The 15,574-nt window shown below is 35.4% G+C and overlaps 1 protein-coding gene across 11 annotated transcripts in view; it reads left to right on the plus strand.

The window, feature by feature from the left end:
* The window catches only part of LOC121854164 (mitogen-activated protein kinase-binding protein 1-like), a 150,782-nt gene extending 138,360 nt beyond the window's left edge, over positions 1-12,422 (plus strand). For 7 of the 11 annotated variants that reach the window (XM_042348618.1, XM_042348613.1, XM_042348615.1 and 4 more), the window contains 6 exons: positions 709-840; positions 5,201-5,295; positions 5,798-5,915; positions 6,774-6,867; positions 9,027-9,274; positions 9,769-12,422. In XM_042348618.1, the coding sequence (XP_042204552.1) occupies positions 709-840; positions 5,201-5,295; positions 5,798-5,915; positions 6,774-6,867; positions 9,027-9,274; positions 9,769-10,121 (1,040 nt within the window). In that variant the 3' untranslated portion in view covers positions 10,122-12,422. The remainder of the gene's footprint in view (positions 1-708; positions 841-5,200; positions 5,296-5,797; positions 5,916-6,773; positions 6,868-9,026; positions 9,275-9,768) is intronic. The other 4 variants (XM_042348616.1, XM_042348623.1, XM_042348624.1 and 1 more) reach the window with 2 other exon arrangements.
* The last annotated feature ends 3,152 nt before the right edge of the window (positions 12,423-15,574 follow it).

A 15,574-nucleotide genomic window follows, 5' to 3' on the forward strand; every position in this document is an offset into this window, starting at 1 on the left:
GATATTAGATGTTTTTTGAGTTATTCAGTGCTTTTTTGCTGTGTGATAGCATTATGATACATTTATTTAGGTTCTTTTATAAATTTAGTTTTCATCAGATAGTTATTTGACAGTCAGAGAGCACAAATTTTCTGGCATACAGTACTGTAATTTGTGCTCCATGGATTGTCATTTATCAGTCTACTTAAATTGAGAGTTTTGTTTGCATTTTCAGTGAAGCATGATGAAGTAAGCATGGCAGCATAGTGTTGGCCAATACAGCAGATAACATTTGCCATTATAATGACTTATAATTTTGAATGTGTTCTGCTTCTTATCCTGTACCTCTGTAATACTTTTAAATGCATATAATTGTTTGTTTATCGGCTTTTGTTTTTTGCATGTATTTTTTGTGCCGGCCTTGTTTGTTTGCACACACTGTGGTGCATGATGGATGGATTCAGGCTGTAATGTATCAATATAGTCAATGTATTGTAAATAGAAATGTTATCTTGTTGATTACCAGACTCTGGATTACCTATATAGTACTGCTCAAAAGATTAAAACAAAAAATTATACTACCTGGATATAACAGTCATAGATTAGCTCACTGCTAAGGGTTATGTTATTGGACACTTTTAAAGAAACTAGTTCCCCTTCCAGGAAATCAAACCATCCCCTTGACATTTATCTGAATCCACTCTTGTGCATGTGTGCTGTTGTTTGTAGATGGCGGGAGTGGCGACAGTGGGTTCAGCAGCAGCCCTGGTGGTGGCAGTGGTGGGTTACGTCGCGCGTGCTCTCTCAGTGACCTCACCAACCCCGGTGCCCCACGACGCCTACTGCCAACTCCCCCCTCGGGTATGCTTGCACCCGCACCTGTATTGCCACATGTTTGCCGACTATATTCCTGTCACCCTTGCCACACTATCACACCATCTTGAGTTTTGTATGAACACTAATATAACTTAAAATATTTATTTTATTATGGTATTTAAATACTAAATTACATACCCATTTACGGTAATCAGTGTCAGGATTCACAGTCTTTGATTCTATTGCCATGCAGGACTTTATGACAGGCATTGTTTATTTGACTATGTGATAGGATAATTATATAGGACACCATAAGTCTTAAGAATGTGTTGTAACCTGCCAGACATTGAGGAGTTAATGGCTGGTGGTGTGTGGTTAAGATGGCCTTATTTATGTGGGAAATTGCTTTGACAATAGTTTTGTTTATCCCTGTGATTACTTTCTTCTTTGTTCAGTTTTACTGCAAGTGCTTTATTGCGTGCACAGCAGTACTGTACACTGTCTTTGTGATATCAGTGCATTATGTTGGATTTTTAATTTTTATTATGTTACTTGCTCGTGTCTTTCATCATTATTGGTCTTCTTTGCTTCTGTCTTTCATCTTTTATTTATTTTTTCATAATTTCAGTAATTTTTCAGTATCATCATGTTTGTTTCCTTAAATTGTCCCCTTTGTGTTCAATTGATTTAATCGCCATGGCTAATACACACAAGCTTGAAAAAAAGCCGTAAAATGACGATGACCACCACCACAGGTTCTCACATCTTGTGTAATGAAAAGTCTCTGATTAGTTTATTTAATAGTGTAAAGAATAATAATTATTTGGCAAACATGTCTGATACTTACTGTGTATTTATTTTAAGGAAGATTTAGCATATGACTGTAATGAGTATTGCACAAGAAATTTATAATGATGGTGATTACAGTATTTGTTCCATATTTTGAGGTGAAATCTATTTGCCATTTCTTTTAGCTCAGCACAAATGGTCCTCAAAAGACGTAATATGAAATATATTTGAATAAATGACCGTGAACAATAACAGCAGAGAGCCAAAGGGTGTAATTAGGATTCATAAAAGAGATAAATATGAGATCACAATCCAAATGAACATAAATTGTGCTGAGTATGTGATGACACTTGAATGTATGGCGTGAGAAACAGATGGCAGTCAGTGTCTTTTCTTTTTACAGTCCCGTGTTTCATATATACTACAGTAGAACTTGATATAACGCAAGTGCTGTTTCAATGGGATAATTTAGTTTGGGACTTGAGAGAAACACAAAATACTAAAAAGACTTGAGAGTCAACCCAGATGCACCTCAGCCCATCTCTTAGAATAAACAAAGCATTGTGTTTTTGTAGTATTATGTTAAAACAAACACTCATAAATCAACACAGCTAAAATTAAGGGATTCGAAAAGGTCTGTTTACTGGCTGGGAAGATGGGGGGAGGGAGGGAGGTAAGGTGATATGTTTGACAGTTGATGCCAAGGTCTAGTGCTTATTTATTTATCTGTCCTTAAGAGTGACTTGGAAGTTTTTCTCTTATAAAATGTCACTGAACTGACATGGGAGAATATAATTAAGATTGCTGTAATTCTTATAAGATAATAATTAATTTGAATATAAACATGCTATAGCTTGCATTAGACATACAAATTTTAGTTCTAATTTAAGAATTTTAGTACAAAGAGCAAAAATTTTTATATCTTGTGCAAAATATATGATGTTTATATTAAAATTATTCGCTGTCTTGCAAGGATTCCAGCAATACAAATTATATTCTCCTAACTTTAGTCTGTGACATTATATAAGATAAAAACTTTAAGCCCAGAACACCAAACCCTGGCTGGGAAGATGGGGGAGAAGGAGGGAGGGGAGGGAAGTGACGGTGACATGTTTGACAGTTGGCGCCGAAGATCTAATGAAGTATTTATTTATGTCCTTTAGCTTGAGTTTATGTTTTTTGCTTATAAAATGTCACAGAAGTGACCAGGGAGAATATAATTTACATTGCTGGAATTCTTATAAGATAATGATTAATTTTAATATAAACATGCTATAGTTTGCACTGGACAAAAGTTTTAGTAATCATTTAGTACATTATTTTGAGTACATGTACAGTACGGCTTTGCCCTTAGGACAGTGTAGCGTGCCCAAAGAAACTCGAGGCGCAAAATTTTAAATATGATGCGCCAGATTGACTCACACAAAATAGGAAAGATTCTCTTTAAATTAAAACATTGTCCTTAATTGTGGGTGTCGCTTTAAATCAATAATCTTAAATTGAATCGCTTTAAATCGATGTTGTACATTATGGTATGTACAGTAAAACCTTGTTTTTGTGCAATGTTGTAAAATCATGCAATTGTAAATCCAGTGTAGAGTGAGAAAGGAAGGATTAAGGCCAAGGAACCACTGAGACCATCCATTATCAAAATCTTTACAGCCTGTTTATAGCCCCAGTTATGTCAGAATGCATAATTAAACAAATGATTTATCATAAAAAAAAACTTAATATGATGTTGGGTCACAATCTCATTACTACCCATAACAGTAATTTTTTCCAAACATATTTAAACATTCTGTTCAAATAACTAACTTTTTTAAGCATTCAATCTGCACCAATGGCCATTGAGGGGGGGTCAGATAAAAGGACATTTGCCGATTTCTGTTGAGAAAATACATGAATTGCCATTGTGTGAGAAAAGAGCATCAACTTGTATCTTATTTAAGAGTGTTTTTGGTGCATTTACACATTCGTTAGCTGTTGTAATGCAGATCTTATGGTAACAAATTGCATAATAAGAAGGGTTTACTGTACTGAACTAGTTTTTGGCATAGGGTTTGATATAAAAGGAAAGGGAGTATTGTGCCTTGGTACCTTCTATTACAGTGAGGGACAATACCATATTTAGCCATTTTTATTACTTCAGTACTAAATGCATATACTGTGTGTATTTTAGTTTCCCATATACGTATTGAAAGGTCAGTTACATTATACAAAATTTTTAAAATTATTCATATATTTGATCTTTTGCCTGGATTGGTTTGTTTATAAATCGATAAATTAGTAGCATTGGTATTTATTCATATTCATAATGTAGCACTGAAATAAACCAGATGTTATAGTGTTACATGTTATCAGGACAGTTAGTGTTGCATTTATACAGGTAAACCCTGCTTAATGTAGCATTGCCGAGTGTAATTTTGCTATGTTGTAGTTGAGAAATTATTACCAGTCTTCACCAAACATAGTACATTATGCTGCTATAACAGGCTGGCTTGGGAAGTATTGACATATATAGTTTAATGACGTTGAGGCAGGTGTCTGATAATGTTCTTGTAAGCTTCAAGACTAGTCATGTACATTTGTTGTTTCATTTCACAGGCATCTGTTTGTCACTTACTCATACACTTCATACTACAGTATAGTTTTTGGTATTTTGTGACTTCTTTATTAATAGTTATTTCACCCTTTATATTATTGTAGTTAAACACTGCATAGGGTGGGAATACATCTCCAGATATTACATTCATTCCATAAGGAAAAAGTACTTCATATTAAGTAGTTTGACGCATCATAATGTTTTGCTGGAAAGGCATGTACTATGTTAAGTGGGGTATGCCTGTATATACTTGTAGTTTGAATATGATTTATGCAAATTTGCTAAAATAATTACTGTACTGTACTGTATTGCTTTGTACTGAAGGATAAAACAACCAAGTACCTGCAGGAGTTATACTAAATTGTAGAGAAGAAAAGAAAATTGAAGGGTTTTACAACTTATTTAAAGAATTGGCTGAACATTGTAGAAGTGTGGTAAGGAACTTGTGTCATCTTTCTATTGACCACTAGGACAGTCGACTGTAAATCCATTTTAGTAGTTGTTTGCTTGCCTGTTTATCACCTACGTGGTAGTTTCATTTTTTTTTATGACACGACACGATTTAGGTTGGAGGGCTCAATATTTCTTGGTTTATTAACCAATTAGTGGCCATCATTGGACGATATGCCATTCTAGTGGTTTGCGTGTCCACTTGTTTGTCACTCCTTGTTTAATGTAAAGGAAATTTTGAAGAAGGACAGCCGACCTTAGAATTGTATATGTATGTAGTAATGTTTCTGTATGTGATATAAGCCTCTAGTAACCTATCAGATTCCCTTTAGTAGAATGTTGAGTGTGGTAGTGTAAAGAAACTTGTACAGTATGAGTATAATGTTTCAGATACACATTACAGTAGTACAGTACTTGGAGGATGTCTTGATCTTTAGTAAAATATAACTGAGTACTGTAATCCAGAAGCAATATTGTCATTCATGGTGCTAATAGGATCATCGGTGTTAGAGTTAGGTAAATATGACCCACAACAATAGGATGTTACTTTATTGTTTTTTTCAGCCGGCGGAAAGAAAGGTGGCAGCAAGTCAAGTGGCAAGTCCCCGGGGCGGTCACACTCGTTATCACGCTCCAGTTCCATCGGCGTTCTTAACCAAGTGAGTTACTGTCAGATGCTATTTTAAGGACTTATTCTACTCATTATTGGTCAGCCTTTGACTTGATATGTTTCATACTAATTGAATAATGACTAAGAAACCAATTTTCTTACCATAATTCTATTTTTTAATTTGTGGAGCTAATGTTCACTAAAGGGGATAGCTTAATATACCAAGTATAAGTTCATCACAGCTGATTCATGCTGTATTTTACATATAGAATGCAGTGAAGTTTCTCATTACTGGAATAATTGGTGAGCAGCCACCGAAGTGTATGCAGGTTTCCAAAGTTTTGTGTTCATGTTAAAAGCTTGCCAGCACTTTACTGTCTGGTTTGGGTTGGGACCAGTTTATAAGTTTTGTTAAATAGTTTGTCATTGAATATATACCACACTTGATATTTAAAGTAACCCCTGTTATTAAACTTTTTCTCTTGCATTTGTGGTATAAAGTACTTTGTCATTCTTTATATAAAGCAATAACACATAAATGTAACTCCCAGACTGGTGAAGATAATTCAAGAAGTGAACGACCAATGCGACCCACCATAGCATCCATGAACAAGATGACTCCTCGTGCTCTGAAGAGGAAGGCATCACTCTCACAGGCTGTGTCCACAGGTAAAGTAACTTGTAGAATGTTTAGATGTCTCAAGTTAAGTATATGTTTTAATCTCTCAAGCCTTTTTTTATTTAACGCTGCTATCACATTCATGGAATTTGTGTGTGTGTGTGTGTGTGTGTTGTAAAGGATCCTGTGATTGGCCTGAACATATTAGAATACTGGTTACTAGTAAATGCTCCCATAACCAGACAGAAGCCTATCTAATCTGGAAATGTTCTGTTTGTATGATACTTGTACAGTTTTCAAATTATAATTGTGCAACCGTGGAATATAAATCCAAAACATACAAAAGTATGATGGGGAGAATGATGACTGAGAGGTAAGAGAAAATAAAGAAAAGTACAGCTCTATGTATTGTAAGTGAATGCATTTATACATCTTACTTATGCAATGAAAATGAAATCAAAGATAAATACAGTACAGTTTGATAATGGATTGTACTGACCATTAGAGGCTGCAGTGGTCCCTTCCAGTTTCAACATTTAAATTGCAGCATGTACCGTATGTCAACACTACTCGCTTGAATGACTACCTTCTCTTATGATTTTGAATAAGATAGGTGTACAGTATACCTCACTGGCACTAAGTTTGGGCTTGGTTATGTAGTTATTGGTGTTTCTTAAGTTAACAGTGGAATTTTTCTTCTCTTCATCATTTTGCAAATATTGTCCCATTGAACTAGTTGAGAACTGAAGGGTTAAATTATCACTATCAAAAGGTTAAACCGTCACCATCTGCGGGTTAAGTCATCATACTTAAAGGGTTAAGGGGGATGTTACTATAATTTCTTTAATCTCTACTGTCTTTGAAACATGAAAGGTTGACATGTAATAAATCTCTTATGATGTTTTCAGGTGACATCCGGCAGTTCCACGAAGACTCTAGTTCGGAGGATGCATCTCCCTCGGAACATAAAAATACACGCAGTCGTACCCATGGAAGTGACAGGTTAGTGCTCTTAAGACTGAACGATAACTACACGGAATATGGTGCACATTTTGAGCAATAAAAAATAATCTGAAATTGTTGTGACATAAATATATTAATCCAGTGTCTTATAGTGGACCCACTTCTCATGTAGATTTTTGCTAGAAATTTTATCAGCATGTCTAAATTTTTGTCTAAGGTACTTACTTAGTAGTTTGTTTTCATAACTCATTTATTCAATTTCATCCACAAAACAATCCCTTACTTACCAGTGTTGTTTTTGTCTACTTTCTTAGCTGTTTATATTACCTTGTACTGGATTAGTTTTTATTTCCAATCCTTCCTGCCATTATTGACTGCTTCTCCATTAACCCCTTGTCTACGAATCCCCTGTCCGAGTTGAAGAAAATAGTGTGGCGTTAGCCAAATAAAATATTAAAAGTAGCATCCCATAGTGAAGGCGTTAAGTCCACTTTGTAATCATGTATTTTCCTATTCTGAAATCTTGCATTCAATTGATTGTAAGGTAGCTACAGCAACTCCTGTCAAAGCAATAATAAATCAGTGTGGCGTGCATCTCCCACAATACTTCCCACTGTAGGGTGGCTGGATCTTTTTAGTCTTCTCATTATATCCCTATAACTTTTATCTTTGTGCAGAAATCCAGTATCAAGGTCCCCCCCCAGAAGTAGTGGAAGGGAAAGTAAAATCAGTCAGAATTACAACATAAAAGAGAGCTAATTAATGAAGAGTAGGGGTGTTTGTGACTAGCATTACAATATTTAGACTGATTTTTACTTTCCCTTCCACTACTTCTGGGGGGGGACCTTGATACTGGATTTCTGCACAAAGATAAAAGTTATAGGGATATAATGAGAAGACTAAAAAGATCCAGCCACCCTACAGTGGGAAGTATTGTGGGAGATGCACGCCACACTGATTTATTATTGCTTTGACAGGAGTTGCTGTAGCTACCTTACAATCAATTGAATGCAAGATTTCAGAATAGGAAAATACACACACACACACACACACACATAAGTAATATCTCCGTTAGCCGGAATCCCTCAAACCAGAAAATTTCTGATAGCCGGAATTGAAATTTTCTTGGAAAATCTTCCCCAAAGCCATAATTTTCCGGAAAATTCCGGCTTTGGGAAGTAATTAATTAGTTAATCCCCTTAAATTCCAATTCCGAGAGAAAAGTAGGTTTACAGTTTTTTGGCAGTTTCGGCCCAAAATTAAATTTTTTTGAAAATCTTGGTGTAAGTACTCTTGAGCATGCTAATTATGAATCTATGGTCCACAGTTCGATTGTGGGATAATTGGTGGTTGCAATGACACTTGGAAGATCAAATTTTTGGAGGTTTTGGCCAAAAATTAGATTTTGTTGAATATCTCGATATAAGAGCTAATTTTGTTGCTACTTAATGCTTTCAGTACTTAAGTATTTTATGAATGAGATACTTTTTTACTTCTACTTGAGTACATTGGAGTTTGGATGCTTTTACTTCTACTTGAGTAACATTTTGCCAATCTAATAATACTTTTACTTAAATAATAAAGTCCGGTATTTTTTGCAACTCTGATTACAGTACACCGTTTCTCATTTGCTGTCTGTAATTTAGCCCCGAACATCTCCTGCATTGCATAGTTATCCAAAAGTTACTAAACCAGTTAATTTTGCCTTCTTAACACGCCCTACTCTATTTAGCTCTTAAACACAAAACTTTTCAGCTGCATGTAATGGTGTTGTGTAGTAAAAAATATATAAGGACTTAGTAAGCTGCTTGTTTTTCTCTTGTATATGTGCTTTGCATCACATTATCTAAAGTTTGTGTTCGTATGCTTGATGATTGTTTCTTAGGAAATTTGAAATATGTGATTCTTAATTCTTTGATCTTCAATCAATGTCTTGGAGTACACTGACCAAGACACGGTGAATTAATTTTTATTCTTTACTTGTGGAGGACAAGTGTCTGGATCATATTTTTTATATATGCTTGTAACAATAATTGATATTAACAAATGAATTCAGAATCGTACATTACTTTTGCCATTCATTAGTCATCTTTGAATCTTTACAAAATAGAATTGTATTATGTTGAGGTAGTACAGTAGTTGTATGCCTTTTTTGAAGCTATGTGTTGTATGTGTTGTGATGTGTTGTGGTGTGTCAGGCGCAGCAACCTTCCCACTCGTGCGGTGAGTGAGCGTGACCTCACCCGCAGCAACAGTCTGTCCAGTAAATCCCGAGGAGAGTCGGTACGGGGGTGCTACACCTCTGCTGCATCTCCAATATCGAGACGTGGGCTTCCCTCCTCTGACATCAGCCGACCATCTTCTGCTGCCTCTACTGTGGATATGAGTCCAGAGGAATATCCAACACGTGATGACCTCTCATTCATAGACTTTGAAAACATGCCATGTGAGTATTGCTCTTGTAGTATATGTGTAAAGTTTCAGGTTTCTAATTGCTTATATTTTAGTGCTCTGACTGGAACACAGACAGACATGTCCTTTGACATGCAAATATCTAGATTTTATTGAGTGTGGTGTAAACAATAATAGCAGTGTGTAAGCATCATTGGCACTTTGATATTATGCATTTAGTCTTTATTTGCTGTTGGAATATTGTTTTTGTTTTATTGGTAATTTAGGAATGTTCAGGCATTATTCACTACCTGTTCCTGTTTAGCGATATCTATTTTCTTAAAACTGATATACAGTAACTTGATTATGCAGTGTATTTTATGTTATCACATGAATTTCATTAAAAGTTTTAAGATCAATTTTACCAGGGAAAAAAAGAAAGAAAGAACAAGCTTTACTTTCATACTCATCTTTGGTATTTAATGTAAGGTAATATATTATGAAATCCTCTATATTGTTTAAAACCTTATTAAAATTCTATCATTCTAGTGAGTGTTGGGGTGGTTGAAAGTGTTTGCGAATGGGTAGTAGAAGGATGTGAGCGTTTAAGTCAATTGTGGTGGCGAGCGTGTAGTGAAGGAGGTGGAGAGGAGGACCATCACCGTGCCCTACGTTCACTCTTACTGGGTGCTGCCGCCAGAGCCACCCATGCCCTTACTCCTCTCACTGCTCCCAATGCTGCACCAGCACCATCCTTAATGAACCCGGCACCCCCACCACCACAAGGGACGGACAGTAAGGATCCCCGAATGGTAGCAATGATGCAACAGTACACCGACATTCTGGTCAATATGGTTCAACAAAAAATGGCATCACATCAGCCTCCTCCAGGCCCAGCGTGATTATGTATCCCTCCCAACAGTCATGCAATCCAAACCTCAGATAGTCATATGTCTTAATAGGCAATGTGTATAATTTAAGTAGAATGTGGAAAATGAATGTTATTTCCCAACTTTTCTTTTTTTGTGAAAGGCTGTGTGTTTTTCCCTTTACTTGAATAAAACACGATGTGATTTTAAAGATTCTCTATATAGTATGGTTTCGTGTTCATATTGTCCAGTAAACAAAGTGTTAAGAAATACAGTCTTTCTGTGAGTGATGCCATTTTTAGTTATGTTTGATTTTTATATGAACGATTTGACATTCCAGGTTGTCTGTGACAATTATTTCCATTTAGGGCAAGAGTTATTTTTGTCCAATTTGCTGCCAAAGCTCTCATGACCACTATGTCATTGTAATTATCTCCTGCCATATAATCTAATGGTTCAGTTGGATAAAAACTGAACTTAAAAAAGTAGGATTGATGAATGCATACATTTTGTTTGGTTTTTCATTCTGATTTATAATGATGAAACAAGATCATTGGATCAGTGTGGTGAATCAGAAGCATAGTGATCTGTACAAAGTGGTTGTCAGGTGAGAGTGGCTTGTTGACGCAAGGATGCACTAGACATATGGCACACAGGCTGTCGCAATGCAGCAATAGGCCGTTAGCACCAAGTTTTAGAAGGTGATCTTATTCTGTATTAGATTAATATAATCTTGTATTCAATACTTTATTTAACAGCATTTTTTTTTATTTTTTTTTTGTTTTTTTACTTTTAACATAATCCATATGCTATTAACTTGTCTAACTTGTCAGTTACAATTTATTGGACATGGTGAAGGCTTACTGCTGATTTGGGCTGGCTGTTTACCCTATGTTTTAGAATATATTTTTTATATACCCTAGTTGTGCAAATTGTACTGCCTGGTCTCATTAGTGTTATATAATATCTATTATAAAGAATTATGTTGAACTTTCATAAGAATATTGATAGTTATGAAAAAGGTCTGCACTTTTTGAAGGTTTTCAAGTGGAGTGTAAAGTAAATCCCAATTAGGATGATTATTTGTGTCAAACATTGGGCATTTTTTTATGTCTGGGAATCTGGATTAATCCTTAGTGTCATAGAAATATTACCTATATCTAGTTGCTTAACCAGACTCAACAAGTACACTTCTGGATAAAAATACAGACCAGGCAGGATTAGTACCCAACCACTGATGGTATCGCTAGGTGTGGAAGGTATTGCTGCACTCTTGCGTTGACTTCCACTCATCGATACCAAAAATTTTTGCTCTGTTGCTCACTGCTGTCTGTGCTCATGCTGGAGCTGATTTCAGATATTTTTCTGTGATTGGAGTTCCCAGTATTTTTATTACTATAAACTTATCAGAGTTCTTCAATTAAGGCTTTTTAATAACTTTTGAACTAGAAATATTGAAATTAAGTTTAAGCTTTGGTAAAAGCTTGGACAGTATTGTCTGTGAGCAGCATTTAGTTATAATGAAAGTGTTAGCCCCTAGCACTGGCTAGTTGTGGTAGGACAACCTTGCCCACCCATAACCATGAAAATCAAAATAAACTGCTGGACTCTCTTGAGATAGAAGCTTCCAAATTAGAGTGATACTGTTAGTGATATTCTCATTAAACAGTTAAGGTACTAAATTTGTATTGTAGCTCAGGGTGGTGATACTTAGGAGTTGAGGCTTGTGTGTGTTTGGTAACAAATGTGACATTAAGCCCTCATCCTTGGGCTCGGGTGGGCTTGGAGCAGTTGTAGGAGCATTGACGTCTTTACCAGTTCTTTGTTTGAATTGCAAGAATACTTGAAAAGGGTAGGATGAGCTGGGCTGAGTTGAGTCAAGCTCCCCCAAAGGCACCTGAAGGTGCCAAGGTGAGAGGTGTGCCAAACCCTTGCATGCATGGCCAAGTGCCTTGCCTGCTTGGGAGTGTATAGATGTATAATAGTGTACATTCTCTTTAGCTTCTAGACATCATTCCCTTTGCTTGGGAGGCTCACTGGTCACAGGCTGGGTTTAAGAACTAGCAGGTCTTCACTTATGTAAGATTGTGTCTTCCCATGGCTGTCAGCATCATTGCCTTCCATTAGTGCAGTTGTCCTCCAGTCTACCCCCAGGGTGTCGAGACAGTGCTGTTGAACAGCTTTGTCCTCTGACTATGCTCATGGAGATCCGGGTAAGTGTTTGCCAAATGAAATCTCATTTCTTGATAACCATATTTCATGAAGAATGATGTCCTTTCTTTTTTTTTAAACCTAATAAACAATGTTTCATTTTAAATAAATCTGAGAAATGATTACAATTGAATATTTTATCCTGACCTAAGTTAAAAAGAAAGGATAGCTTGGCAAGTGATCGTACAAAATAGTAGTTAAGTAGTTAGTTACGTTGCATTATGAATTTACCTTGTCTATAGTGACCAGGTGTATTATTATTTGTAGAACCAATCATTACGAGCGAGTTCTAATATTAATTATTCTTGGCAAGAGGTGATGCTGCCACATCATTAAATAAATGGACGACAAATGCGTGCTTTCAACTTGCACATATTTTAACCCTTTAACTGCTCCTGTCCCTAATTGGGGATCAAGATGTGTGTACCAATTTTTCAAACACAGGACGCTCCCTAAGCCTTAGCCACCCACACATTATAACGTACAAGATTTTATAGCATTGGAATAGTGGTGAAATGTGTGTGCCTTTTTTAGTGTAAAGACTTTAGTAAAATATACCCCCAGATAACAATATACTGTACAGTGACATCTCTGTTAGCCGTAACAATTGGTGCAGAGCACTTACGGGAATGAGAGATTTCTGGCTAACGGAGATATTACTTAGGACAATAATAATTTTGTTCAATGATTGATGAAGAAAAGTAAAGTTACTTTAGTCATAGAAAACCAACACACATGTCCTGATGTCAACACCCAACCACTACCCTCACTCCTGCCAGGAGGGAGGGTAGTGGTCTGGAGTCCCATCCTCCCACCCGTGTAGGACATCCTGCACTAGCTTGCTTTCCACCTCTGTGGTGCACCATTTAAAGTGAGTACTGCTTTTATACTCCATTTTATTTATTCTCATTCATGTGCAACTATTATGTTTATTAATGTATTTTGAGAACTTTGAATATCCTTCCTATTAAAATAATGAGCAGTTGAAGGGTTAAATACCTATAGCACATTTTTTGCCCAGCTGAGAAAAGATGCCCCGACCTCTCCAGAAGAGTTGCAGCTGATTGGCTGCTGCAAACCTGTCCAATTTTGTCCTGTAGTAATGATGTATTTGTAAATGAGTCTATTCATAATCGTTAGGATGACAGTTTGTGACGAGAAAGATATTTAGCTAAAATATATAAAGATACATACATTCATTATTTCAAACATAAGCACGTAGGAAGTTTATCAGAAGTATTATACACGAATTAACTGTTAAACTCTGGTAGCAAATTCACACTTTTGGAGGATGCATTTAATATATACTTATTTTTACCCACATTAAGACATACTAAGACAAATGACGTATCAGTAAAACTACATTATGTAAAAACAACATTTTTAAAGATTGAAATCACATTGAAATATTACACAACCATCAGCAGAGGCAGGAAATATATGAAGTTGTTCACAGTCATATTTCCTGCCTCTGCTGATGGTCGTGTAACATTTCAATGTGATTCCGATCTTTAAAAATGTTAAATGTAAATTGAGACTTCAGGACAAAATCGGACAGGTTTGCAACAGCCAATCGGCTACAACTCTTGGGGAGAGGTCGGGGCATCTTTTCTCAGCTGAGAAAAAATGCACTATAGCACTTGATATATAGTCATAAATGAATTGTAAAAACCATAACGATTGCTGTAACATATCTAGTAATACTTATGATGTTTTGATTAAGCATATAAAACAAGGGATATTAAATTCCTTAATTACCTCATACAATCAATTTTATTATAAAGATAAAAATCTTTAATCTGCAATATATTATCTTCGCAATACTGTCTCTGCCTTCATGACCATTCTTTGCGTCATTGAAGTAATGCTGAATTGAAAACATTTCATTGAGAAGCCCACTTTTATTAGATGATTAACCAGTGTGCATACACTCATAAAAAGCCCCAATTTCTGAATTCTTTATCTTTGGTAGTCCATGAGGCAAAGAACATTAACAATACAAAATATATTACTCTGATAGAACATATGGAAATAAACCTCAAACCAACTGCTAATTTCAAAATTAAACTAAAGTTCAAGATTTACTTGTAAACAGCCTACAAGGATCATTGCCATTACTGTATTTTATAAAACTGCAGTATAATATATACTGTAGTTTTATAAAATACAAATGGCAATGATTTTTACTGCTCATATTATGAACAGTATAAACTGATTTCTTATATCTTCAACATATTAAAGAACCCCTTGTCTTGAAAATGGAAGCTGCATACTGCAAAAAGCATGTTTAGAAAATAAATATATTTTCTAAATTGCATTTTTTCAGCTGCAGTGGTTAAGGTTTATGAGCAATAAGTTATTTTTGGAAGACAAAAGGAGCCAGATTTAATGCCAACTAATATGCAATGATGATGAATATAATCTTCAAGTGTATACTTTATTGATCTCCAAGTTCTCATCCACCATAATGTAAAATATGTTTACTTCAATGACAATCATTATTCATATTCTTTTAAGTCAATTGTAGTTGAAAGAATTTAATGAAATGGCAATAGAGAAATTAATTGAATCTTTAAAGATATACAATATATAGATGATAATATGAATGAAAAATGATAGGGTATGCATTAAGGTGAAATCTATAACCATAAGGCAGATGTGTTGTCTACAAAGCATAATACTTCAAACAGGCATATCCACCACAACCAATGAAGAGAGAAACCAGACAAAAATACAAGTATCACTAAGGCACAGTTTGAAATAGCCTTCACAGGTCATTCTGTAAATTTACACAAGCTGTAGTGGAGACAAATGTTAAGGTTATAACAATGCCAAAAATTTAACTGTTACCATGACTATAATTAATCACATCTGTAACTACACAAACATAGAGCAATTTTTACGTATACGTATCCATCACTTCTTCATTCAACCACATCAAATGAGGTGCTGGTGTGGTAATTAACGATGAAGGCTGGTAATGTCGATACATTTCACAGTTTCAGAGAGCAACCTTTGTGTCCACTAAGCAATATTAAGGCTATTTCATAAATTTATGTATGTAACATTTCTTTACAAAAGTAATCCACTGCACAACAATAAGAAAATATATCTGTTTTGTGATGCATCACGTAAGGAATGGTTTAAAATTATTCACAGATAGGCTAGTACTTGAAATCATGTAGCAAGTTGGGGGTGTCTATATCAGCTCGTTCCTTCAGTTTTTTTTTTAATATAAAAGCCTTGCATATATATATATATATACTGATCACTAC

This window comes from Homarus americanus, unplaced genomic scaffold, assembly GCF_018991925.1.
Source record: "Homarus americanus isolate GMGI-L3 unplaced genomic scaffold, GMGI_Hamer_2.0 scaffold13581, whole genome shotgun sequence".
Lineage (NCBI taxonomy): Eukaryota > Metazoa > Arthropoda > Malacostraca > Decapoda > Nephropidae > Homarus > Homarus americanus.